This window comes from Aethalodelphis obliquidens, unplaced genomic scaffold (assembly GCF_003676395.1).
Source record: "Aethalodelphis obliquidens isolate GAN/ISIS:26980383/991018 unplaced genomic scaffold, ASM367639v1 scaffold69, whole genome shotgun sequence".
Classification (NCBI taxonomy): domain Eukaryota; kingdom Metazoa; phylum Chordata; class Mammalia; order Artiodactyla; family Delphinidae; genus Aethalodelphis; species Aethalodelphis obliquidens.
In genome coordinates, this window is record NW_020838013.1 from 3,538,985 (window position 1) to 3,564,364 (window position 25,380).

The 25,380-nt window shown below is 52.6% G+C and overlaps 2 protein-coding genes across 4 annotated transcripts; one reads left to right on the top strand and one right to left on the bottom strand.

Annotated features, from left to right (window-relative positions):
• Positions 1 to 719: 719 nt before the first annotated feature.
• GAL3ST3 (galactose-3-O-sulfotransferase 3) lies at positions 720 to 8,608 on the bottom strand. The gene is made up of 3 exons (XM_027090209.1): positions 8,410 to 8,608; positions 4,761 to 4,994; positions 720 to 2,435 (listed from the first exon to the last, which is right to left on the bottom strand). The coding sequence occupies exons 2-3, from the start codon at positions 4,880 to 4,882 to the stop codon at positions 1,274 to 1,276; spliced, it is 1,284 nt and encodes a 427-aa protein (XP_026946010.1). The 5' UTR covers positions 4,883 to 4,994; positions 8,410 to 8,608; the 3' UTR covers positions 720 to 1,273.
• Positions 8,609 to 11,610: 3,002 nt separating this feature from the next.
• Positions 11,611 to 25,328, top strand: SF3B2 (splicing factor 3b subunit 2). 3 transcript variants are annotated; one of them, XM_027090115.1, is made up of 22 exons: positions 11,611 to 11,778; positions 11,941 to 11,987; positions 12,263 to 12,340; positions 13,127 to 13,375; positions 13,588 to 13,638; positions 14,765 to 14,882; positions 15,588 to 15,688; positions 16,050 to 16,146; positions 16,312 to 16,403; positions 16,791 to 17,006; positions 17,159 to 17,296; positions 17,616 to 17,696; positions 17,904 to 18,131; positions 18,946 to 19,095; positions 19,725 to 19,814; positions 19,927 to 20,034; positions 20,999 to 21,106; positions 21,394 to 21,536; positions 21,628 to 21,729; positions 24,357 to 24,456; positions 24,562 to 24,747; positions 25,086 to 25,328. In XM_027090115.1, exons 1-22 carry the CDS (start codon positions 11,646 to 11,648, stop codon positions 25,155 to 25,157), a joined length of 2,688 nt encoding a protein of 895 aa, XP_026945916.1. In that variant the 5' UTR covers positions 11,611 to 11,645; the 3' UTR covers positions 25,158 to 25,328. The 3 variants fall into 3 exon arrangements, with proteins under 3 accessions (XP_026945916.1, XP_026945915.1, XP_026945917.1); XM_027090114.1 differs by having other exon boundaries at positions 11,626 to 11,778; positions 11,938 to 11,987; XM_027090116.1 differs by lacking the exon at positions 13,127 to 13,375 and having other exon boundaries at positions 11,627 to 11,778; positions 11,938 to 11,987.
• The last annotated feature ends 52 nt before the right edge of the window (positions 25,329 to 25,380 follow it).

Consider the following 25,380-nt stretch of genomic DNA (forward strand, 5'->3'; position numbering starts at 1 on the left):
GTGTCTGGGAAGGGCAGTGATTGAGCCTGGTGACGCCGAAAACTCAGCCTCTGTGCACCGGTGCCTAATCGAATCTTGGAGACAGAGTTTTGGGGGACGTAGAAAAGAATAACTTTATTCCTTTCCAGGCAAAGGGGGGACACAGCAGGCTCCTGCCCTCAAAATCTGTGTCCCACCTGGGAGGATTTGGTAAGGAGTTTTATAGCAATGATTCAAGGGCGGGGTTGCTGATAAGTGTGTGTGCAGGGCCTGCACTCCTTTAATCTGGTCTCAGGTAATCTCTTGATGAGCTTCTCTTGTTCTTTCCAGCCTCAGGCAGTCTTCTCTGGAATGAAGAATGCTGACATCTTCCATTTATTGGGGGTTTTAGTTCTATAAAGCTCAAAAGATATTGTTATGTGTGTCCCTTGAGGTGAACCAGGACCTGCCCCAAGGCTGCACTATTGTTCTTGGCTCTCCTCCCTTGTCCCCACATCCCCTCCTTTCCCTGATTAGAATCTGCCCTTTGGAACTCAGGGAAGGTCATGGAGGTGGGAGTCTGCATCCCCTACAAACAAGAAATGGGGGACATGAAAAGGCTTCTGTGCCAGGAGCCCTACAGCGTCCTGCTTGGTTTCACTGGGGCCCCATCCTCATGGTAACAGCCACACCTATTCTTGGGCATCTGCCTCATCCTCAAACGTGGGGAATCTGGCTTTTAATGAGTGACATGCAATCTGTACATTTTAAAATATTTTATTAAAAACAAGGAAAACCAACCAACCAAAAAGCTCAACCCAAGAACTCTGGGTTCTGGGGGTCTGGGAGCAGCTTAGGTCTGCGGGAAGGGTGGAACCTGGAAGACGGACAGTGTGGGGGGCCTCTGACCCCTGGCAGGAAGAGCAAGAGCCGGGGAGGCTGACAGGCAGCGCAGCCTTCCCCAGGGCTCAGCCCCTTTCTGTGGCATGGGCTCATCCACTTGGGGAAGACAGGTGGGGGTCCTCAATCCCCATAAAAAGGCAGGGTGGGCGGTTCTGCACGGGTCTCAGACCTCTTGGCAAAGCCACCAACCAGTTAGGACGGAGGAGAGGGTGGCCCGGGGCTCGATCGGGCCTAACAGCACCCTCCCCGAAGGCGGGGTTCAGCTCCCCCTCGGGAGATGGGCTCAGACAGGGAGCTGCGCCCCCAAGTACTGCTGCAGCCCCTCTCAGGAGAAAGGGCCCCGATGGGGTGGGACCTGGAGGCAGCCCTAGGCAAGATCCTGGTGGGCAGGGTCCGGACTCCCATCCGGAGCTCAGTGGCCCCGGGGCAGCGCCCGGATGGGCCGAGGAGGGGGATTGTCCAGGACCGGTTCGGGCCGGGGGCGCACGCCACCTCGGCGCTTCTGCTTGCGCAGCAGGTAGCTCGAGTACTGCACCTCGGGCATGGCCAGCTTGAGGCAGGCCTCGGTGGCCGGGCCGGCGCGGCCGCTGGGCAGGTCGTAGCCCATGATGTCCACCTTGCGGCTGGGCTGCCAGGGCTGCAGCTGCTTGGTGCGGATCTGCGCCGCAGGCCGCAGCACAGGTTCCTCACCAAAGCAGCGCCGCAGCAGGCGCTCTCGGGCCTCTCGCAACTCGCGCGCCTCGCGCTCCACGCAGGCGCGGCCGGCGAGCGCCACGCGGCGCCAGAAGGTGGCATTGAAGTGGTCGTAGAGGCCGGCGTCGAGCGCGTTCCAGGCGCGCGCGGCCCGCGCGAGAGCCGCGGGGATGGCGGCGAGGCGCGAGCTGGCGGCGCGCGCGTTGAGCCTGGCGTAGAGCACGTCGTCTAGGTCCCAGGCCAGCAGGCGCCGCAGCAGCACGAGCGACTCGTCGAAGTACTCGGCGATCATGACGAGCGAGAAGACCTCCTCCACCTGGCGGATGAGGCCCGCCAGGTAGGCGGCGTCGTCGCGCGGGCTGCGCTCGTTGTCGCCGCCCAGGTCGTAGGCCAGCGTGTTGTGCGCGAACATGGCGAAGTGCTCGCCCGCGCGGTAGTAGGCCTCGGGCGCGCTCAGGAAGGCCTCGAGCGACGCGTTGGGCACGCGCCGGAAGGCGGGGCAGTACTGGTTGTAGTAGCTGAAGAGCGACTCGAACATGGCGGCCGGCTCGCGCAGGATGGTGACGTAGACGGTGCCCGGGGGCATGAGGCGCTGCAGCTCCGCGCGGTCGAAGCGCAGGTGGCTGGCCAGCATGTGCGGTGGCCGCGTGGCCGGGTGCACGAAGTGCGCCGAGAAGTTGCGCGGGTAGCAGAACTGGTGCTCGCAGCTCGGGTGTGGCAGGGCCACGGTCAGGTTGTGGCGCTCGGCGAAGCGGAACAGGATGTTCTGCACTGTCGTGCCCGCAGTCTTGTGCGTCTTCAGAAAGGCTACGGTCATGTGCTTGGGGCGCGGCGGAGAGTCCTGCAGAGGCGGGCAGCTCTGAGGGAACAGCTTGGGGTACCTGCAGGGTTCAGGGGGTGTGCAGGGAGGAGGAAGTGAGAAGGGTGCGGCTTGACCCTGCTTCTCCCCAAGGATGGTGGGGATGGGCCAGGGCTCATCCTGGGCTTTACCCACAGAACAGTAGAGGCGTATGGTGGGCAGCCTCTAAGATGACCCCCGTGATCCCTGCTGACCTCCTGGCATTCACGCTCTTGTGTATTTCCCTTCTCTTGAATATGAGTGGGACTTATTGATGCCTCTTAGGGAGTAGAACAGGGCGGAAATAGTGGGATGTCACTTGTGAGATTACATTATAAAAAGATTATGTTTTCTGTCTTGGTATCTTTCACTCTCTCTAGGGCAGCTCATGCAGGGGACAAGGAGGTACCAGGTGGGAACAGTCCCCAAGGAACGAGGCCCTCAGTCCATCAGCCTGCTTGAAGAGCTGAAGGCTCCGCCACCAATCACTTGAATGGGCTTATAAGTGGAGCCCTTCCAATCAAGGCTTCAGATGAGACTGCATCCCCAGCAGCCAACTTGATTGCAACTCCGTGAAAGACCTTGAGCCAGAGGTATGCAGCTAGGGCACACCTGGGTTCCTGACCCACAGGAGTGACATAATAAATGTTTAATGTTTTCAGCTGCTAAGTTTTGAGGTAACTTCGTTACACATAAAAGATAACACAAGGACAAAGGCCCTTGGAGATCCTTGAGGAATTCCACTTCACAGGTGTACAAACTGAGGAACAGAAGGAGAAAAATCATTTCTATAAGTTTGGCAACTCAGATTAAGTCACCAAATCCTCTTGCTCTCTGTCTTCTTTCCACTGGCTACTCACATTGTAGGTGAGTGGCATGGGCTTTGAAGGGACCTGTTGTTATGTGATTCTGTTAAGTCCTCTGGAACCTTATTCATTTATTCAAGTAGTATTTTTTTAAAGCATCTACTATGTGCCAGGTACCGTTCTAGGCTCAAGAAATATGATAGTATAAAAAACATAATAATCCTAGCGTTCATGAAGCTTTCATTTCTGTTTCCTCATTCCTGAAACAAGGGCCTTCGGGATTACAGGTGACCTGTGAGTTCCCTTCAGACTTTGAGTCACTCTCCTGTTTCTTTTCTGCCATCCTCAGCGTCATGTAACAAGGACAACTCTAAGCAGCTTTGAGAATACCATTGAGACTTCCTATCAGTGGCTGGTTTGGGTTCAGGATAACGTCTGCATGGATGCTCCTGAAGACCAGCAAATCATCTGGCAAGAGGGACGGGGCCCATTCACACTGTTCTCATGGGCAGACCATGTAGCACATGGTGAAATTGAGGCCCTGAGGGGGTGCAAGGATTCACTGGGTTCACAGTGAGCCAGGAGCAGGGTCAGGGTTGCTACTAGTCATCACATGGTATCCTGTATCAGGGTGACTGGCTGGGTCACACATACATCATTCCCATTTCATAGATGAGCAAATGGGCTCAGAGAAGTGAGGAGGCTTGGCCAGCACAACAGTAGTGAGAAGTTGTTTGCACTTCTCTGGGAGTGTGTGGCTGAAACACACTGTCTCCATCTTGTCAGCTCCATCGTAGGGCCACAGTCCTACCCCCTCCCCTTTCTGCGAAACTGAGCTTTAGCCTACGAACAAGGGGTGCGTCCAAGCCCAATAAGTTCCCTGCCAACCTTTACGCTTGCCTTCATCCCATGTGAAAACTGCAAGAGTGTCTTTTGCTGATGCAGATGGTTAATGGCCATGAGACCCACCCCCCCGGGGGCGGGGAGGAACCCCATCCTTCCCATCCACGCGGATGTGCTTCTCCCTAATAGTCAGATTCTGTTTTTAGCTCTGGCCCCTTTAAACCCCCCTGTACCCCTTTCGGTGCCGCGGCGAATGCGGCGGAGGCCTCTGGATTGACTGTCCGATCGTTCTTTCCTGCCTGTATGTAAGTTACCCACAATGAACTTCATAGTTGCAGTTTATGGAGTCGCCCACTTCATTTTTTGGTCTTAAAGTTCCTTCTCACTTTGGAGAATATTATTCAACATTTCTGCCTTCTGACAGGGAGGCACTCAGAAGGAGATGCCGAGGGAAGACTCGAGCTGGAATAGAATCCCAGATTACTCACTCAACCCTTTCAGTGAAGTCCCTGCCCAGGGAGGTTGTGTGAATCTAAAGAGAATGTATGGAAAGCGCTTTCAGAACAGAGGGAAGGAGCAAAGCCCATTAGAAGATGGACTCTTCTGGCAGCTTTAAGGAACGAGGAGAGCTCCCCGTCTGCTACGCTAACCAGGCAGCTGACTTCTAGAGGACCCCAACTGCCGAGCCCCGCCCCCTCACCGAGGCCCCGCCCCCTTACCAGCTGAGCTGCGCCCCCTGGTGGATGAGGAGGCTTAAGGTGCTGCATCCTAGCACCAGCAGCAGGATTTTCCTGCGGCTCATCTTGGTGGCCTGCTGCAGGCGCTGGAGGATGGGTGGCATGATGGGGTACCCACCGCTGGACCAGCCAGGGCCTCACTATCCAGGACTGCCTTCGCCGGCACTCATGGGGGCTCCTGGGGCTCTGGTAGCAGGGCCAGTGTTCCTGTGAGGCCTGGCAGGAGAAGGAGGCAAACAGGTTTGTAGCAGGCAGAGAAGATGGGCTCCGAGCCCCAACAGGACTGCTGCAAAGGAGAGCTGCAAAGGGTGGGGTGAGCAGAGAGGCCAGGGAAGATCAGATTCCTACCTCCTGTTACCATGACCCTATCTCCACACTGCTCCAGATAACTTAGTCTTGGGTGGAATTACACGCTCTGGGGTCTGGCCAGCCCGTCAGGCTGTAGCCACTCCCTTCCTTGAGCCCTGTCTCTGCTTTTCTGCCTGCCCCTAATTGTCTTTGTCTCATGGCCATTTGTGTCTGTCTCCCCTGTAGATGTGCCTTAGCACCAGCACTTGGCTCAGGGCACAGAAGTCTCAATTCGGGGTTTCCTCTCCTCTAGGACTCCTTGCCTCATTGCCTCAGCCAACGAGTTGGTCTTGACTCCCCAGACGCTGAGCTCCTCAGAAACACTGACCAGGTGTTCACTTTCTTGAGTCTCTGACATGAGGAAGAGGCTTTCTCTACATATTATACTACCACACACTTAATCCCATTTAATCCTCGATGCAAGCCTAACATAGGTATTCCCATTTCACAGACAAGGAAACTGAGGCTCTAAGAGATGATGTCACTTGTCCGTGGTCATGCAGGTGGTATTAGCAGAGTCTGGATTCAGATCTGTTCCTTCCGGCTCCAAAGTCCATGCCCTCAGACAGTATGTGTGCTGCTTCTACAGAGAACTGATTTCCCCATCCCTGCCCTGGACTCTGGCAATCCTGCATGCTTCTGAGCCCCGAGGGCCCAAGACCAATAAATCCACGAGGGAAAGAAAGGAGGACTTGAAATCCTGGAACCCTATCTGGATTCCATCCCCAGACACCTGAAACCCTGGCCACCTCATCAGACGATTGCAGTGAGAGGTGCCTGGCCAAGGGAGAGGGGAGGGGAATACAGAGCTTGCTCTGCTGAGACTCTCCAGGAGAGGTGGGCCTCTATCCCAGCTGAGCGGCAGCAGTGAGAGGCAGGAGAAGGGCCTGGTTTCTGGTCAGTTACCCATCCCCACATGATTGTCTTGGGTCAAGGGCAGCTCCAGGGGAAAGTCAGCTTCAGTAGCAATGACTGCCCCCCAGTTAGGGTGGGCTCTCTGTCTCAGCAGCCTCAGTCTCCAGGTTCAGGTTTGGCTTCATCCTCGCACACACCCGTCTCCAAAGGGGAGGGGGAGCCTGGAATGTTATGGGCATGTGCATGTGTGTGGAACTAGGACACCTCAGTCCCAGGAGGGTTGAGGTAATGGTAAAACTCTTTTGACCGTGACCTTCCCCTAGGCCCCTGCACTTGGCTTCCAATCCTTCTCCTTTAGCCCCCCCTTCCCCCAATTAATCCTGGATTACATTTAAACCTGTTTGGGTGGAAAGGTGTACTGGTTACGCCTTTCCCTTCTCTCCAGTTCCCATCACCTGATTTCCTCCACCCCTGCAGATAGCCTTAATCCTCCCGGAGCCAAGGGGTATGAAAGGTCCAGCCACAGAGGGCAACCAAGCTAAGGTCCCTCTGTCTTCAAGGATGGCTAGGGCAGAGGAGGGCTGGCGCTGCCCACGTGAGGCTGCCGGCAGGAGGGAGCCACAGCCAAGGCCCTCTCGAGATGCACACCTTCTTTCCCTGTCACTTATCCTGCCTAGAGGACTTGGTGACCAGGCAGGAGTTTCCCAAGGGGGCCAAGTGGAGGGCCAGCCTACTCCCATCTTTGCTCAACTCACTGAAACCACCCTATTTTTCAGTGGCCTCTGGGTCAGCCAAAGGAGAGGTCAAGCCTGGAGAGAGCTGCAGTGGGACTTTCCCTGGGAGACGCTTCAGCCAGGCCATATAGAGAAGGGTGATGGGGTGCTTGGTAGCCCCCTCCATCCCACTCCCCTCCATGGCTTAGCCCTGGGCAGCCAGCCAGACCCCAGTCTGAGGCCCACTGGGTACAGGGTATCATCACCACAAGAATCCCCTGGATGCCAGCCCTCCAAGGTGGGCACCAGCTTCTGCGTGTTCCCGGTCAATGACTGGATGCTCACCGCCTTCACATACAGCCTGGTCCGTTTCTGAGCAGCCTTGGCTGTTCAGAAGTTCTCTCTGGGACAGCTGGGATCAGCCTGCCACTGGCGGCGCCCTCCTCCCCTTGTCCCCTTCCACCTCCCACTCTCATGGTTGCTAGTACTGCCCTGCTACACCACACGAACCGTTTTTTCTCCATGACAGACCTTCAGGTATTTCAAAGCAGTAACCCTGTCTCCTCTGGGTGGGCACTCGGCCAGGCTAAACATTCCAGGTCCCGAGAGAGGGTGCTGCTCGGACACTGGAGGAGGCCTCCCTTCCCTTGGCAAGTTCACTCCGTGATGCCTATTCTGGAGATGGAGTCAGGTCACTGGCACCCAGGAAGGGGGCCACCTGGGGCTGGGTTTCTCTTTGTAACCTCCGGGGCGGTGTGGGGTGGGCGGCAGTCTGCTGGGGCCAGAATTTAGAGCAACAGCCCTGGCTCCTGCCCCTCACATGTTTCAGACTACTCCCTGGCATCCCCGGTGCCTTCTCTGTGGAGACAGAGTTTCCCTCAGTCGTCCGAGACAAGTCAGGGTGCCCAGCCTCATCAGAAAATCAGTGCTAATTTTAGTCAGAACAATCAACCTCAGGCTGCTGCCTGGTTTTGCAAATTGCTTTCCTTTCTCCAGGGAACCAAAGAAGAAATGGTTTAGCTAGCCAAAGCTTTGCAAACCGGCCTGGATGCCCACCCACTCCCACATAAGCCCTTTGCTCTCTCCCTGTAAGCTCTAGGGCTGATATTGGTGCCTTTGGAGGAGGGGGGGGGCACCCTGGCCTGGACCACCCGCATCTGACCGTCGGATGACCTGGAGACTCTATCCTTACCTGAGGATGGCACAGCCCACTGTGTAGGGTAACTGCCCAGTGCACTAAAGAGGAAAGGGCCAAGGGCTGAGCGGGCTGCAAATTAGTGGCCCAGGAGATCAAATATTTTTCAACCTTCCTCTTTTCCTTCCTTTCTTCCCCCCCAACCCCCGGCCTGCGCCAGGTCAGCCCCCCCTCCTCCAGTCCCCTCTCCCTGTCATCCACCCCCACGTCCTCCCTGCCTCTGAATTCCCTTCATCCTCCTCTCTTCATCACTACTGCCCACCCTCCCAGCCCCCATTCCCTCAATTGCATCCCAGCCTCCCCCAGGGATCGGTCACTGGGATCTGGTCCCCATAAGGGATAGGCCAGATTCTCTCTCTCACCCGCGTCCTCTCCTGCTCTGCAGGGGGCCAAGAGCCCGCCTCCTCATGCTCTTCGGGGACTGGCCCCCACGGCACCCTCCCGCCCAGCCGGCATCCCCCATCCTGGTCCGGTCCACCCCCGCGCCTCCAGCCCCAGGCCGTCCCGCTGCAGTACTTACGCTGAGCGAGCTCTGCTTTGACCCGGGTTGAGGGTGGTCGCCGCTACCTCCCAACCTTGGCCGCGAAATCCGCTGAGGGTCCGAGGGCGCTGGGGGCCCTGCGAGCAGAGTGCTGGTCGCTCGCCTCTCCGCGCCTGGATGGGATCAGGTGGCAGCGTCAGCTCAGCTCCGCTGCTCTTGGCTCTGCCCGCCGCCCGCCCCCCATCGCACACCGGAGGCGGAGGCGGGGCGGGGGCGGGGGCCGGCGAGCAGGGGAGGGGGAGGGGAAGAGGAGTGGGAAGGGGAGGGGGCAGCCCTGACTCGCAGGATCCCCGAGAACACTCTCCGAGTGGCGTCTTCGCATGCGGGCATCTTCCCTGGGCAGCCTTTGCAGAGTCTGGACACCAAGGTGGCCAGCTGCTTGCCCTCACTCTACAGGAGGGGAAACTGAGGCCTGGACGGTATCTGGATACTCCGGCTTTGCTGGGCCCCACTGGTCACCCTTGGGCGGGGTAGGCCCTGGGAGAGTTAGAGACACAGGTACATGTACAAGTACCTACATGGTTTCCCCCCACCCCCTTCTCCTCTTTCCACCTCCAGCAGAGAAATACCCTCCAGCCTGGGGTCTGGTCCCATCTGTCCTCACACCCCTAGGGACCCTTTCCTTTCCAGCCCCTGCTGCTGACCCACTCCTACTCTGCACCGGGAGTCCAGATCCACTCACTCTTGGCCAGAACTGTAATGGGCCCGGGACCCCTGCCTAGGCACTTGTGTGCTGGGAATCAGAGAACCCAAGTTCAACCCGGGTTGAACTTAAGTTCCGGAGTCAAGAGGCAACTTCCTGGGCCTGGATGCTTCCAGCTCTACAATAGGGAGCTGTTCTTGGAGCTGTTCTCAGGCTGCAGAGATGATACATGTGAAGGCTCTGTGTGAACTCTGTGTGAGGATCCTGAATTTTCTACTGCCTTCTTTGTCCTTAGCTCCAGCCACCTGGGAGCCAAGCAGCAGCAGCTCCCAAAGTCGTACCAGACACCAAGAGCCCCAGCCGCACATTTAGTTATGTGGTTCTCAGGAACCCCTGCTTTCTCCTGCCTTCCTGGCCTGGTATGGCAAGGATCCTGGAGCTGGGGTAGCCACCCCAAACTGGGACCTTGCCTTGTATGGGAAGGAGGGGACTGGATTCCGTGCTAGACCCACACAGATAGGTATCGTGTGAGGGTCCTTGTTAAGGAGAAGGGAATGGGGACTCTCAGAGTCAAGAGAACTGCTTGTAGTCCCAGTTTGACCCCTTGGGGACATCAGTGTCTCTCTGCCCCTCAGTCTTCCCTTCCGCACAACTGGAGGAGGGTCATATCCTGCCTGGGTCCCAGGGCTGTTGGGAGAAAATGAGGCCCCAATTGGCCTGTCCTTTTCTGGCCCTGGCTACATTGCATCTTCACCCATCGGCCCTTAGTTTATCCTGCCTCAGAGACCCCCAACCTCTTCCCTAGCACATACACATGCTTTGGGGCCTTTGGCCTCAGATGACCTGCAGTGGCTCTCCAGTTACAGGGAGCAGAAAGACACTTCCTCTGGGTCAGGAATGGTGCTGCCTGAGTGGGCTGACAAGCTGGAGGGGAGGGCACTGCTGTTCTTTCTTCTGTCCTTTCTGGGTTTGGCTTCTCCTCTGGGAGTGTCAGGAGACTGGGATGGTGGTAGTGATGAAAAGGGGAAGGTCCAGGTTTGGGTGGGAGCAAAGAGAATTTCCTAGCCTGGGTTAGGATGTGAGCAACCTTCCTGGTCCAGTCCTTTTCTTTGTCTCTCCAAAATCTCACCTTCCCTGGACCTGACATCCCATTCTTTTTTCCCTGCTCCCAGCTACTCCTCTGTTGGGGGTGGTTGGTGAAATAGAGCATGCTAGAGAGAAGATCTGAAAGATGTGGGTGTCAGGGGGAAAGGAGACCATTCTGAGGTTCCCAGCTCTCTCACCCAACACACACTCACACAGGACGGGAGCCTGGCTGTCAGTGAGAGAGCAGAGCTAGAATGGGAGAGGGACCTCACAGCTAGTGGCAGAGGGGGGAAGGTTAACTGAATTGACTGGTCAGGACAGGGAGAAGTAGAAGGTGGGCAAGCATGGGGCACCCGCCCATCCCTCCCTCAGGGGCACAGGCCACTGGTGAGGTAGGGGAGCAGCAGACAGGGTCAGCTGCAATGGTAGGCTGGTGGGGATGAGGGAAGAAAAGGTCCTGAGTTTATTTTCTTTATTTTTTTTGGCTGCGCCGTGAGGCCTGTGGGGTCTTAGTTCCCTGACCAGGGATGGAACCCCGGCTCCACAGTGAAAGCACTGAGTCCTAGCCACTGGACAGCCAGGGAATCCACTGAGTTATTTTCAAGACTAAAAAATACCCAAATCCTGTAGCCAGAAAGACTGTTACATTTGTTTTGTTTTGTTTTTTTCAGTAATCATTTATTGATCGCCTCCTTAACGCCAGGTACTGCGAGCCAGTAAAAACTCCTGTCTTGGAGTTGGAAGTGCGGAGAAAGGGCAAGAAAGAATTCAAAACAAATGGTGGAGGTTTCGACGTGTTACGGGCACTCCAGGGTAGGAAAGGCGGGAGACAGCTTAGAGGAGATGACATTTGAGCCGGCCAGGAAGGTGGAAAAAGGGGCTTTAGTGTGGCCCTTCCCCCAGGTCGGCAGCTGGAGCTCAGCCGGGAGGGCCCACTTCGCTCCCGGCTCCGATCCCCTTTCAGCCCATTCATCCATGCCTGGGCCGGGGGTGGGCGGGCAGACAATCAGACACTGTTTTATCACAGGCATCGGCTGCAACCTCCCGCTTGGCGCCCACAGCGCGCGGCCGCCGGGGGAACGAGTCCTCCCGGAACGTAAGCGTCTGGGCCTCTCACGCCCGACCAGGGAGTCGGGCCGGAAGGCGGGAGGTCAGTGCTGCGACCCGTGAGACGATGAAAGCACGCCCTCCGGGCAGGTCCATCTTTCGCCGCAGCCCCGCCCCAGCTCCGGCCCCCAGTGTTCCCGGTGCCGTGGCCGGCCACTGTTCTCCCCTCCCGGCTTTTGACCCTCAAAGACCGTGACCTGCGCACTACAACTCCCAGAAGGCTTCGCGACCAGGCCGCTTAGCACCATTGGAGAACGGCAGGGGGTGGGCCCTAATCGGAAAGGCCTAACAACCCTTGAGCGCTGCCGGAAGTTCCGGGAAGTGGGCTGGGAGGCTGGCCCGAGCTTCCGGGTTGGTCGCGCGCCTTCCTGCGGCTAAGATGGCGGCCGAGCATCCCGAACCCCCTAAAGGGGAGTTGCAGCTGCCGCCGCCGCCGCCCCCTGGGCACTATGGTGCCTGGGCTGCCCAGGAGCTTCAGGCCAAATTAGCAGAGATCGGAGCTCCGATCCAGGGTGAGGAGCACGGGAGGTCAAGAGCGGGAAAGTGCAGGCCTGCGGGGAAGCGGAGCTGGTTACCCCGGAGACTCGGGGGCGGAGGTGGAGGCTGGTCGTGGGGGCCTGACTTGGGCCTGCTCCGCCTGACCTACCCCATTGATCCTGTGCTTTGCCCAGCAGGGACTCGCGAGGAGCTGGTGGAGCGGCTGCAGACCTACACCCGCCAGGTAAGTGTTGGTGGCGGGACATCAGGGTAGGCCGAGCTTTTCGAGGAGGCATTAATGATCCCTCACAACTCGGTCTTCGTTCTTAACGTATCTCCGTACAGCAAGTGGGATCTTGCTCTTTTTGCCTCTTCTTGCCTGCTCAGATATATCGGTCTTCCTGAGAGTCCAGTCCGAGCTCTGGCAGACAGGCTCTGGGTAAATTTTGTTGAACAGAGCGAATGTTGTTCAGTGGAAGAACTCCTTTTGGGCTGACTCAGAGTCCTTCTCTTTCTCAGACTGGCATCGTCCTGAATCGGCCCGTTCTGAGAGGTGAAGATGGGGACAAAGCTGCTCCCCCTCCTATGTCAGCTCAGGTAAGGAGATTGTCCGGCTTGATAAGATCCGTTTCTACTCACAGTAGCCCATGCTCTCACATGGAATGTACGGGAGGGATGCAACTAGCCGATTGGGCAGGGAGGTACTGTGATGACAGTATTGGGAACTCTTCAATTCTCCCTTGGTCCTGATCCTTGCCTCTTTCCTCGGTGTCAGCTCCTCCAAATACTACCTGTCATTTAAGATTCAGCTTAAATATCCGGAAGCCTGATTTACTCCTCCCCCAGTGGAACGTAATCACCCTCTTCTCTGCCCTCCCAGCACACAGTGGCCATATTATTCAGTGAGAAACTAGGGCTTACTCCCTGATTTGATTTCATACTCTCTATATTTAGTGAGTCCTTGGGGGCACAGTGGCTCCAGCTCCTCTCAACTTCCATGTCTTTTCTGATCCAGGATTTGACTCTCTTTCTTTAGAGCAGTGGCTCTGACTTGGGGTCCAGGGACTTCTATGTGTGGGATGAGGAGTTCTTAGATGGCCTTTTGAGGTGTCCCTGAATCTCCTGAAATTGTATGCAAAGTCTGTGTTCGTGATATTTTTCTGGAGAGCGAGTTGATAGCTTCCATTAGTTGGTGCCCCAGAGTTAACATTGCTATAGAGTATTCTCGATATCCTTGATATTGCTGTAGAGTATTCTTTTCTTGAGTGCAAGAATTATGCGTCATTTGACTTCACATCCCAGCACCTGGCTTATAGCAGTTCCCCAGCAAATGTCTGCAGTTAGATAAATGCTGCCTAGTTAACGGTCTTATTTTCCCCACAGCTCTCTGGGATTCCCATGCCACCCCCCCCCATGGGACTCCCTCCTCTGCAACCTCCTCCGCCACCCCCACCACCCCCACCCGGCCTTGGCCTTGGCTTTCCTATGGCAGTTGGACCCCGCCCACCAAACCTGGGGCCCCCTCCTCCTCTCCGGGTGGGCGATCCTGTGGCGCTGTCAGAGGAAGAGCGGCTAAAGCTGGCGCAGCAGCAGGCGGCGTTGCTGATGCAGCAGGAGGAGCGTGCCAAGCAGGTAGGGCAGGTGGCGGCCTGAGCCTGGATCTCATCAGGGTCCTGAAAGGGGAGTGGAGCCTCAGAGAGAGCCGGATCCTGGGGCCAAGGCTTCTGGGAAGGTCTGAACCAAAGACTTGGGCCCTAGGCTGGAAGAGGACGCCAGGAAGCAGAGTTGTGGCAGACTGGCCTGTGGGGTATTGGTGCCGGTATGAGCTTGTTTTCTTTTTTAAGCAGGGAGATCATTCACTGAAGGAACATGAACTTTTGGAGCAGCAGAAGCGGGTAATGCCTCCCTCATCCTAACCTTTGACCTCAGGGTCCAATTCGTTGTCTGTCACTTCTAGTGCTTAGTGTCTAAAACGAGAAGTACCATTCAAGTTCTCCATGGAGGGAATTCCCTGGCGGTCCAGTGGTTAGGACTCTGCGCTTCCACTGCTGGGGGCCTGGGTTCGATCCCTGGTGAGGGAACTAAGATCCTGCAAGCCGCATGGTATGGCCACAAAAAAAAAAAAAAAAAAAAGTTTTCCGTGGAGGTTACCTCGTCCTCATCTAAGTTCCAGTATCTCCTAAATAATTCTCTCTTTCATGTAGCCCAAGGGTTGGTAAACTGTGGAGTACAGCCTGTTTTTGTATGGCCTGTGATGTAAGAATGGTCTTTATATTTTTGAAGGATCGTTAAAAAACACAACAAAAAACAAACGGAGAATACACAACAGAGTCTGTACAGACAGTCTGAAAAGGCTAAAATATTTACTGACTGGCCCATTACAGAAAAGGTTTCCTGACCCCTACTAGTCTTACATGATATCATTTGAGGTACATTGGAGAGAACTCTGGGCTAATTTAGTTATTTGTATCAGATTTAGTTTAAACGTGATAGCTCTGAGTTAGGGAATGATACATAAGACATTCAGCCACAGAGACGCATTATATCAGTTGTTACCCCATACGTTACTCAGGAGTATTAGAAAATAAGCATTAACAGCAACAAATACGGAAATATTTACAGAGTACTGTCTTTGCCCAGATTGTGTTAGATCTTGAGGGGTAGGTACAAGAAAAGAATTCAGTGTCCTTAGAAATAACTTAATCTCTTGGGGAAGAAAAATCTTGTTAAAAAACAGAAGGTAGTGTTTATTAAGTATTAAATTCTCTGTTAGGAACCAGAAGTTTCTCAGGGTTTTTACTGGTGTAATTTCCAGGGGTTTTCTTTTGTGGTGAGAGGGCTCCTTCACTTGGATCAATAGCCTGGAAGTGTGGGTGTGGCGAGGATGTCAGAACACGGGTGGTACCTGATTAATCAGTTCTCCTTGGGCCAGTTACCTGGCTGAAAGGCTGCATTTGCCAGGTGCTGCCTGCCCAATGGATTTCCAAAGCGGTGTCTCCAACTCCTACTTCCCTCTCATAGGCAGCTGTGTTACTGGAGCAGGAACGGCAGCAGGAGATTGCCAAGATGGGCACGCCAGTCCCTCGGCCCCCACAAGACATGGGCCAAATTGGTGTTCGCACTCCTCTGGGTCCTCGAGGTAAGACCGTGGAAATGGAAGGGAAGGGCAAGGAAGATGATGACAATTTTTAACTTAAGTATATATCACATAAAAAGGTGCACATATTGTAAGCGTACAGTTCAGTGAATTTTCACAAACTGAATACATCCATACAACTAGCACTTGGACCAAGAACCAAAACTACCAGCACCCTAGAAGCCCTGCACCCTTCTAGCCACCCCCTCTCCCAAGGGTAACCATTACCCTGACTTTGAAGCAAGGAAGGTAATTTTTATGTTTTGATTTTTTTTTCAAATCATTCTTTTTAAAAAAATTTAGTTATTTTATTTTTGGCTGCATTGGGCCTTCATTGCTGTGCACGGGCTTTCTCTAGTTGCGGCGAGCGGGGGCTACTCTTCTTTGCGGTGCGCAGGCTTCTCATTACGTTGGCTTCTCTTTGTTGTGGAGCATGGGCTCTAGGCATGTGGGCCTCAGTAGTTGTGGCACGTGGGCTTAGTAGTTGTGGTTTGCGGGCTCTAGGGCACAGGCTCAGTAGTTGTGGCACACAGGCTTACTTGCTCTGTGGCACGTGGGATCTTCCTGGACCAGGACTCGAACCCATGTCCCCTGCATTGGCAGGCGGATTCCCAACCACTGAGCCGCCAGGGAAGCCCCAAGGAAGGTAATTTTTAAAATGTGTGATTTGTCTTTTCTGACTTGAGATTTTGTTTTTTCTCCTCTCAGTGGCTGCTCCAGTGGGTCCCACTCCCACTGTCCTGCCTATGGGGGCCCCTGTTCCTCGGCCTCGTGGTCCCCCACCACCTCCTGGAGATGAGAACAGAGAGGTGAGATTGCTGATTTCCTCCTAGGGACAGGAGAGTGTGTTTTAGAAGGGGACTATTTCTAGATTTTTTGAGAAGGATTCCAGAGAAGATGGGAGAACTTCTGGGGTTGGGGTTGGGTGCGGGGAGCCATATTTACTTAAAACATACTTAGGTAGGGCAGGAAGTAGGGTCTGGGAGACGTTTCTGGGGTAGGGTTCTGGGCTTCACTTTGAGGGATGCTGAGGGATGGTTGAATTCAGTTGGTGTTGTCCCCTATCTGCTGTTCCCAACACCTGGCCAGCAGGCTTTCGAGTACAAGAGGTAGGAGTCGGAGGAAAAAGGGCACTGTGATCACCCCCTCTGCCTGGGTTGTCTCTGGCAGATGGATGACCCCTCTGTGGGCCCCAAGATCCCCCAGGCTTTGGAAAAGATCCTGCAGCTAAAGGAGAGCCGCCAGGAAGAGATGAACTCTCAGCAGGGTGAGTGTGTCACCGTGTCCCAAGGGCTGCAGGGACAGAGCCGGCAGAGCTGCAGCCAAGTGTGCTTCCCTCCTCCCTCCCCCGAGGAGGATTTGAGAGAGAAACTGGCTCTTGGTAAAGAGGGGTTACCGTGAAGAGACTGATGGCCTCCTTCCTCCCTTACAGACGAAGAGGAAATGGAGACAGATACTCGCTCGTCCCTGGGCCACTCGGCGTCAGAGACTGAGGAGGACACAGTGTCCATATCTAAAAAAGAGGTATGGATGGAGCTGGATCTGGAAGGGATGTCAGAGAGAGGGTTTGGGCCCTAAAATAACCCCTATTCTAAGTGTCCAATAAGCAGTAGCTGCTGTCTCTTGCCAGTTCTTTGTCCAAAGCGTCTTACAGGTATTTTTTATTCAATTGGCTAAATCCTTTGAGTTCTGAGTGTGATGCCTGCCTCCATTTTAGAGCTGAAATAACTGAGGTTCTGAGAGATGCAGTAATGTACTCAGAGGCACACAGCTTGGGAGGGGTAGAACTTTGTGGTCTGACTTCGAGGCCTCTTTTCTCAGTCACTTGGGGAAATTGGGTGAGATTGGCGGTTGGGAGGCAAGCATGGTGCTTGGATTCCCTGACCCAGTTGGTTTTCCATGTTTTGGCAGAAAAACCGGAAGCGTCGGAACCGAAAGAAGAAGAAAAAGCCCCAGCGGGTGCGGGGGGCATCATCTGAGAGCTCTGGGGACCGAGACAAAGAGTCAAGCCGCTCCCGTGGCTCTGACTCCCCAGCGGCTGATGTGGAAATTGAGTACGTGACTGAAGAGCCTGAAATTTATGAGCCCAACTTCATCTTCTTCAAGAGGATTTTTGAGGCTTTCAAGGTACAAGGAGGAGCGCCCTCGGAAGGGGCGGAGCTAGCAGAGTAGGGGCAGGGATGGGGCAGGACGAGGGGAGGAGGGCACCTCTTCAGTGCCAGGTTCAGGAACCGGGGAGGGGCCCAGGGCTGGGGTTTCCATGCTGTCTGCCTCCTCAGCTCACTGATGACGTGAAGAAGGAGAAGGAGAAGGAGCCAGAGAAACTTGACAAACTGGAGAACTCTGCGGCCCCCAAGAAGAAGGGCTTTGAGGAGGAGCACAAAGACAGCGATGATGATAGCAGTGATGACGAGCAGGTGAGGCCCACGCTCTCCTGTTGGGGAAACAAGGACTCTGGGGACGAGTAGCTGAGGTGCATCCAGCGAGGGGCCATGGGGAACTCTTGCAGGGGAGAAGTCCTTTGGTGGCTTTAGTTTCAGGGTAAGCTGGGCGGTCTGATTCACACCTAAGAATCCTGCTCACAAGAGATGATTGTTCTGGGACTTCCCTGGTGGTCCAGTGGTTAGGACTCCACACTTCCACTGCAGGGGGCACGGGTTCAATCCCAGGTTGGGGAAGTAAGATCCCGCAAGCCGTGCAGTGAGGCCAAGAAAAAGAAAAAATGTCCTGTTCTAGGAAAAGAAGCCAGAAGCCCCCAAGCTGTCCAAGAAGAAGCTGCGCCGAATGAATCGCTTCACTGTGGCCGAACTCAAGCAGGTGAGAGCTGAGACGCTCCATCAGGGCCTGGAGCCCAGCTGGGAGAGCACACGAGGAGCTCCCGGAACCTCTCAGGGGGTTTGCTCTCGGGGTGGGGAGGAGGGCTTTGAAGGAGGCCCGGGACGGGCCCTTTGAGGAAGAGCAAGCAAGCGAGCTTTAGATCTGAGTAGTTCAGGCTTTCCAGAGGGATGCTGCTGTGTTTTCCAGCTTGTGGCTCGGCCCGACGTTGTGGAGATGCATGACGTGACTGCGCAGGACCCCAAGCTCTTGGTTCACCTCAAGGCCACTCGGAATTCTGTGCCCGTGCCTCGCCACTGGTGTTTTAAGCGCAAGTACCTGCAGGGCAAACGAGGCATTGAGAAGCCCCCCTTCGAGCTACCCGACTTCATCAAACGCACAGGCATCCAGGAGATGCGGGAGGCCCTGCAGGAGAAGGTGAGGGCCTGGCTGGGGTTCAGATCTGCCCTGGGGGATCCACGTCCTTAGCAGCAACCGGCTTCAAAATTGCAGCTGGCTCCCCAAACCCACCTACACATTAATTGTCTGATTATTTATTCTTCAGTTTAGAAGTCAGCACTGCATGTCACACATGGCAGGGAGGGCAGGAGGGGAAGGACATCTCACAAAAGGCAGACCTCACCTGTATGCTCAGAGCTCGCTGTCTTGCCCCCGCTGAGACTTCCGGTTCTGTGCGGTTCGGTTTGCCCCTTTGTCTCCTTGTCCCCCTGCCTGCACTTTGCCAACTCTCTCATTTGCACACGGTGACTCCTCCCTCTGCAGGTTGCTGTGTCTGTAGTTCTCTGCCCCCTGTGTGAACCTGATGCACCCCTGATGCACTTGTGGCTAGAAATGTATGAATTTAAAATTTTTAATTAAATACTCTCATTAGGTAATAGTTGCGTGTAGTGCAGAAATTAAGGAGGTACCAAAGCACATGGTGAAAACTGCCTCCCAGTTAGATTCTAGTCACCTAGCTCTCTGCAGAGGCAACTGATGAGCTCAGTCTCTTGATCAGATGGCTTAAAAAATATTTGACCTAGATAGCTGAGGCTGATTGCATATGTTACATCTATTTTGTTCAGCGTGGATCATGTAATTTTGAGGGGCTTGAGCAGGAAGGATTTTGGTGACTTTTGGAATGAGCCAAATGAGGTTTCCCTCTGTCTCTTTTGGGAGTGGGGATTTAGACCTACCAAGAGTTGAACTTGGTGAATACCTTTTATTGTGTGTCTTCTGCCATGCCCCACAGGAAGAACAGAAAACCATGAAGTCAAAGATGCGCGAGAAGGTTCGGCCCAAGATGGGGAAGATCGACATTGACTACCAGAAACTGCATGACGCCTTCTTCAAGTGGCAGACCAAGCCAAAGCTGACCATCCACGGGGACCTGTACTACGAGGTCCGAGAGGGGGCGGGGAGGCAAGGCTGGGCCTTTGGGCATGGCTGTGTAACTCTTGGTCAAAAGGGGTTTGGAAGCTGGAAGCGGGTACGGGGCCCCTCCCCTCAGCCTTAGAGTTTGGAATGAGGTAGTTTTCTGAAAGAGAAATGCAGACTATGTCTTTGAGGTGATCATTGTTTATTGTGGGTGGTTCAGGAACAGAGGGGCCAAGGGCAGATGCTTTTAGGAAACGTTTAGTATTGAGGGTAGGAGAAAAGTATTTTTTTTCTGAGGCTTGAAATAATCACCGTGCAGTTTTTGAAGTGGAAGGACCTTGGAGATCATCTTCTCGAACGTCCTCATTTAGCAGATGAGAGAGCCTGTCCTTAGATTTGGCCACGTTCTCATAGTGGGTTAGTGACTGCACTGGGAGTCTTGCCTTTCTCCCTACTTCCTGGCCTTTATTCCTTTCCCTACTCTAGCCAGGGAAAGAAGTGATGAGAATCAGAGTGGGAACTGGGTAGCCCTCAGTGGGACTTTGTGTCTGATGTGGATTGGGACATCTCGTCTTTGTTCTCACGTCCTCTTGCAATTGACCTCCCAGCGTGTGTCTGGTGTCCACAATACAGCATGCTTGGCTTTTTCCTCAGGGGAAGGAGTTTGAGACACGACTGAAGGAGAAGAAGCCAGGAGATCTGTCTGATGAGCTGAGGATTTCCTTGGGGATGCCAGTAGGACCAGTGAGTGCCAGTTATCTGACTGGGAAAGTAGAGAAGGGGTTGGGAATTGGGGCAGGAGAGAGACAAGGGTATAGGGTTGGGCAGATGGTATCCTGTCCTCTTTTTCCTGCAGAATGCCCACAAGGTCCCTCCCCCGTGGCTGATTGCCATGCAGCGATATGGACCACCCCCGTCGTACCCCAACCTGAAAATCCCTGGGCTGAACTCGCCTATCCCCGAGGTGAGTACTGTCCTTTCTTTCATTCTTAGCTGGCTCTACATTTTTTTTTTTTTTTTGCGGTATGCAGGCTTCTCCCGTTGCGGAGCACAGGCTCCGGACGCGCAGGCTCAGCGGCCATGGCTCACGGGCCCAGCCACTCCGCGGCATGTGGGATCTTCCCGGACTGGGGCACGAACCCGTGTCCCCTGCATCGGCAGGCGGACTCTCAACCACTGCGCCACCAGGGAAGCCCTGGCTCTACTTTTTAACTAGAGGATGATTTTCTTTTCCCTTTTCTCATTCTACCATGTGTCCTTTTTTTTCTTTTTTTTAAAGGAGTAATGGTTTTTGTTTTAAAAAAGAATCTGAGACGCTTGTCATAAAGTGGTCAATCAGAATTGACAAGTACAAAGATGAAAACACATCACCCACATTTCACCACTCAGAAATAACCAAATTTAATATCTGGTGAATGTGTTTCCAGATAATCTCTCTGATGTTATCAGAGAGATAGATAAAATTTTATCTCAGGAATGGCATTGAACTTAATTTTATTTTTAAAATTTTTTTAAGGAAAGATTTATTAAAGTGAAAAAGAAGTAATTGTTAAACTTCAGATAAAAATTTCTGTCCCTTAAGAGTAATAGATTCTAAAAGCTTACCAAAGTTAGGAAAAATCAGTAAGAAGTTGGAGTAATGTTTTTTAAAGTGTATGTTTCAGTTTCAGATAGCATGGACTCTGCCACAAAGGCTGAAATTATTAGCATGCTTTCTGCTCCCATCTCCCCATCCTATTACCTCCAGATTTTTATTGTTTACTACTTTCGCTTTGTAATGCTTTATAAGATTTAATTCTTCTCTGAAATCATAATCTCCAGAGTTCCCAGGTGTTAGTTCTGTACTTTGGAGCATGACTTTTCTTTAGGGCTTCAGTGTTTCTTTTGGAGCATAGGAGTGGAACTGACTTGCTTTTCCTGTCTTGCAGAGCTGTTCCTTTGGGTACCATGCTGGTGGTTGGGGCAAACCCCCAGTAGATGAGACCGGGAAACCCCTCTATGGGGATGTGTTTGGAACCAATGCTGCTGAATTTCAGGTATGGGCCACGGCTGGCAAGCTTGGTCTTAGTTAAGGTTATGAAGTTCAGAGATAGTTGGTTTATAGCTTCATTAGCAGAGAGCTGTGTGTTCTGAAGTTTCAAAGTCTGAAAAAGGGACATATGTTTTCCTGAGATGTAATGCAAGCTCCCCACTAGCATATGAGCTCTTTGTCGGTAGTGATTATTGTCTATTTGTTTACTCTCATATTCCTCTGTTTACAACCGCTTGACACATAATAGGTATATAGTAAACATTTGTTGAATGAATGAGTGATGTCTTTCAGACCAAGACTGAGGAAGAAGAGATTGATCGGACCCCTTGGGGGGAGCTGGAGCCATCTGATGAAGAGTCTTCAGAAGAAGAGGAAGAGGAAGAAAGTGATGAAGATAAGCCAGATGAGACTGGCTTCATTACCCCTGCAGACAGGTGGGGGAAGCAGAGAGTCTGCCTCTCTGAAGTGGTATGTCTGTCTTTGGGGGCCTTGTCTTTACTCCAGAGCTTGTTCCTCTCTTCACAGTGGCCTCATCACTCCTGGAGGGTTCTCATCAGTGCCAGCTGGAATGGAGACCCCTGAACTCATTGAACTGAGGAAGAAGAAGATTGAGGAGGCGATGGATGGGTGAGGGAACCAGGGAGGGCTGAGAGGGGAGGATTTTCACCCTCTAGGTGGACTGGCTGACTTTTTCTCTGGCCCCCCCTTTTTCTTTTTAAACAATTATTGAACACTAGCTCTGTGCCAGGCACTGCTCTAGGCACTGGGACATCTGCAGTGAAAAAGTCAGGCGAGGTAAACAAGTGATCAGAGAACAAGATAATTTCAGATGTGGATAAGACGTGTAGCAAAGGAAACTGAGTAATAGGATGTAGAGGGATTTGGGTGGTGGGGAGGCCTTTGGGAAGGCTTATGGAGGAAGAGGTATTTGGGCTGAGAGCTGGGGCAGAAAGAACTGTAAGAGCAAGTAAAAGAACACTGGAAATGATAATAGACAATTCTTATTATTTAAATCTCTCTAAAAGATAATTGACCATTTAAACAAAAATAATAACCATGTAGTAGCCTTCCTTTTTGAAAGATACAGGATTCTAGGTTAACAGTGATTTTTTTTCTTTCATTACTTTAAAGATGTTGATTCAGTGTCTTCTTTCTTGCATCATTTCTGACAGGAAATCTGTCATCATCCTTCCTTTGTTCCTCTGTGCATTTGTGCCATTTTTCTCTGGCTGCTTTTAAGATTTTCTTTTTATCACTGTTTTGAACAGATTATGACATGCAGTGTAGTGCAGCATAGTAGTGTAGTTTTCTTCGTATTTCTTTCTTTTGTTAAAATGGTTTGGTGGGGTGTTTTTTCCCTTCTTTTTCTGGCCATGCTGCATGGCTTGCAGGATCTTAGTTCCCCAACCTGGTGAAAGCCAGGAGTGAAAGCAGTGAAAGTGGCGAGTCCTAACCACTGGACTGCCAGGGAAGTCCCATCTTTTGTTTCTTTACTTGGGGTTTGTTAAGCATCTGGAATCCGTGCCTTTATAGTTTTTATTAATTTTGGAAAAATTCTGGCCATTATTTCTCCAAATATTTTTTCCTGTTCCCTTCTCTTTCTCCTCTCCTTTGGGAACTCCAATTATACATCTATTAGATTTCTTGAAGTTGACCTACAGCTCACCGATGCTCTGTTCATTTAAAAAATTTCTCATTTCTCTTTTTATTTCATTTTAGAAGTTTTCTATTCCTATGTCTTCAAGTTTGCTAATATGTTTTTCCACTATTTCTAATCTGACATTAATCCCATCCAGTGTAGTTTTCATCTCTAGAAGTACGATTTGGGTCTTTTTATATCTACTGTGTCTCTTATTTGACTTTTGAACATACGGAATCCAATTATAATAACATTTTAATGTACTTGCCTGCTAATGCTAACATCTGTGCCAGTTCTGGGTTGATTTAAGTGGATTGATTGTTTTCCTCATTGAAGATTGTATTTTCATGCTTCTTTGCATATCTGGTAATTTTTGATTGGATGCCAGACTTTGTGAAATGTACCTTGTCAGGTCCAGAATACTTTCATAGTCCTATAAATCTTCTTTAGTTTTGTTCAAGGTTACAGTTAAGGTACTTGGAAACAGTTCGATTCTTTCAGGTCTTGCTTTTCAGGTTCATTAGGCAGGACTGAAGCAGTGCTCAGTCCTCTTCACTATTGAGGCACAAGACCCTATACTCTATCCAATATCCTGTTAATCAGGAGGTTTTTCAGTCTGGCTAGTGGGACTAGGCACTATTCCCAGTCCCGTGTGAAGAGCAGGCATGTATGATACCACTAATGCTAACGGGTGGTTCTTTCCCTGGCCTTGGTATTCTCCACCCACACAGTACTCACCTGAGAACTTGAGGGGATTCTCTGTAGGTCTCTTGAGTTCTCGAGTCTCTGTGCTGCTTTCTCTTCTCCAGTTCTCTGTCCTGTGATCTCTAGTCACCGTAGTCTCTCTGCACTTTCAGCTTCATCCTTTCAACTCCTAGAGTCCTCTGGGCTCTACAGGAGTTCCCCTCTTTATTCTGTAGCCTGGAAACTCTCAGTGCAGTAGGATGGACAATTGAAGGAATCACCTCATTTGTTTCCTGTCTCTCAGGAGTCACTGTCCTTCGTTGCTTCGTGTCCAGTGACTTGAAAACCACTGTTCCATATATTTTGCCCCTTTTTTGATAGTTTCAGGTGGGAGGGTAAATCTGGTCCCTGTTACTCCTTATCCAGAAGCAGAAGTCTCAAGTTTTGAGGAAGAAAAAGAAAGAAGGGTATTGGGTCTAGACTGTAGTGAGCAGGGATTAAGTACGGGACCAGATGATGAACCCTGTAGGTCATGGTAAAGAGTTTGGGTTTATTCAAACAATGATCAGAAGCCTCAAAGGGTTTTGAGCAAAGGAGTGACAGGATGTGAATTCCGTTTTTCCTTCTGGCTGCTTTGTGAGAATAGATTTTCACCTCTTACAGGGGGAGGGGTGGGGATGAAGTCATGGTCTGGGTTGGTATTGGTAGATTTGCTGTTGTATTTCGAGTAGCATTCTTGAAACAGGTGGCACTTCTTCCTCCCATGGGTCTCCATGACTTGCAGAGGCAGCTTGGGCAGAATTTTTCCCCTGGGTATCTTGGAACCTCGCTGGGGAGCTCTGTGGGGATGCTGCCCTTACTCCTTTTGCTGTCCCTCCTGGAGACCCTTTTATCCTTTCCTTTTTGGGCTTGACCCCCTCGTCCTTTGCAGAAGTGAGACGCCTCAGCTGTTCACTGTGTTGCCAGAGAAGAGAACGGCCACTGTTGGGGGCGCCATGATGGGATCAACCCACATCTATGACATGTCCACGGTGAGCACTTGGAGGATACCGCTTTTGGGGGCTGGGAAATGGGTCAGGAGCTAGGGCTTCTGAGCTTCCCCTTTGGAGATGACAAGGCTCTGATTCCTCTTCCAGGTTATGAGCCGGAAGGGCCCGGCCCCCGAGCTACAAGGTGTGGAAGTGGCCCTGGCACCCGAAGAGCTGGAGCTGGATCCCATGGCCATGACCCAGAAGTATGAGGAGCACGTGCGGGAGCAGCAGGCACAAGTGGAGAAAGAAGACTTCAGTGACATGGTGGCTGAGCACGCGGCCAAGCAGAAGGTGGGCGTGCACACAGGAGCCTGGCTTCGTGAGCGCCAGGGACCAGGGCCGCCTTTCTCAGTGGGCTGGTGTCCTCTAGTGGTGAGAGGGAGGGAGGACGCAGTGCCTGCTGCCCTGAGCTTCCTTGGGGTTGGGAACCTAGGAATCCTCCAGTGGGCTGCCCTCTTTAAGGATGATGAAACAGGCACAGGGAGGGGAGGGAACTCATCCAACTCTGAGAATTCCAGTTTCAGTACTTTTTCCACAGACGTGTGTGGCTCTGTCAGGCTGCCCACTCTTTGTTTTGGGGATCAGCCGGTTGTTTAACCTGTTGTAACCTGTTTTGTTCTCTCCTACAGCAAAAGAAACGGAAAGCTCAGCCCCAGGACAGCCGTGGGGGCAGCAAGAAATACAAGGAGTTCAAATTTTAGGTCCCCTCACACACCTGGCCCTCCTTTCGGCCCTTTGCCTGGACACCTGGGCTTCTTCACATGTGGGTCCCCAAAAGCCAGCTCTCCTGCTCTTCCCAGGGGCTTGTTATTTCATGTTCTTATTTTAGACCTGTTTTGTAAATAAAGCTGTTTCCCAAGGAAAGAGATGAATATGTAACACTGCTCATCCTCCTTCATCTTGTTTTAGTCCCCTCCTGCAAAA

What these genes read in the sequence shown, in the direction of transcription:
- SF3B2 (XM_027090114.1), top strand. Translation starts at nt 11,646, where the DNA reads ATGGCGGCCGAGCATCCCGAACCCCCTAAAGGGGAGTTGCAGCTGCCG. An exon ending in CACTCCTCTGGGTCCTCGAG is followed by an intron (nt 14,883 to 15,587) that starts GTAAGACCGTGG and finishes TTCTCCTCTCAG; the next exon opens with TGGCTGCTCCAGTGGGTCCC. An exon ending in AGAGATGAACTCTCAGCAGG is followed by an intron (nt 16,147 to 16,311) that starts GTGAGTGTGTCA and finishes CCTCCCTTACAG; the next exon opens with ACGAAGAGGAAATGGAGACA.
- GAL3ST3 (XM_027090209.1), bottom strand. Translation starts at nt 4,882, where the DNA reads ATGCCACCCATCCTCCAGCGCCTGCAGCAGGCCACCAAGATGAGCCGC. An exon ending in CAGGGGGCGCAGCTCAGCTG is followed by an intron (nt 2,436 to 4,760) that starts GTAAGGGGGCGG and finishes TGAACCCTGCAG; the next exon opens with GTACCCCAAGCTGTTCCCTC.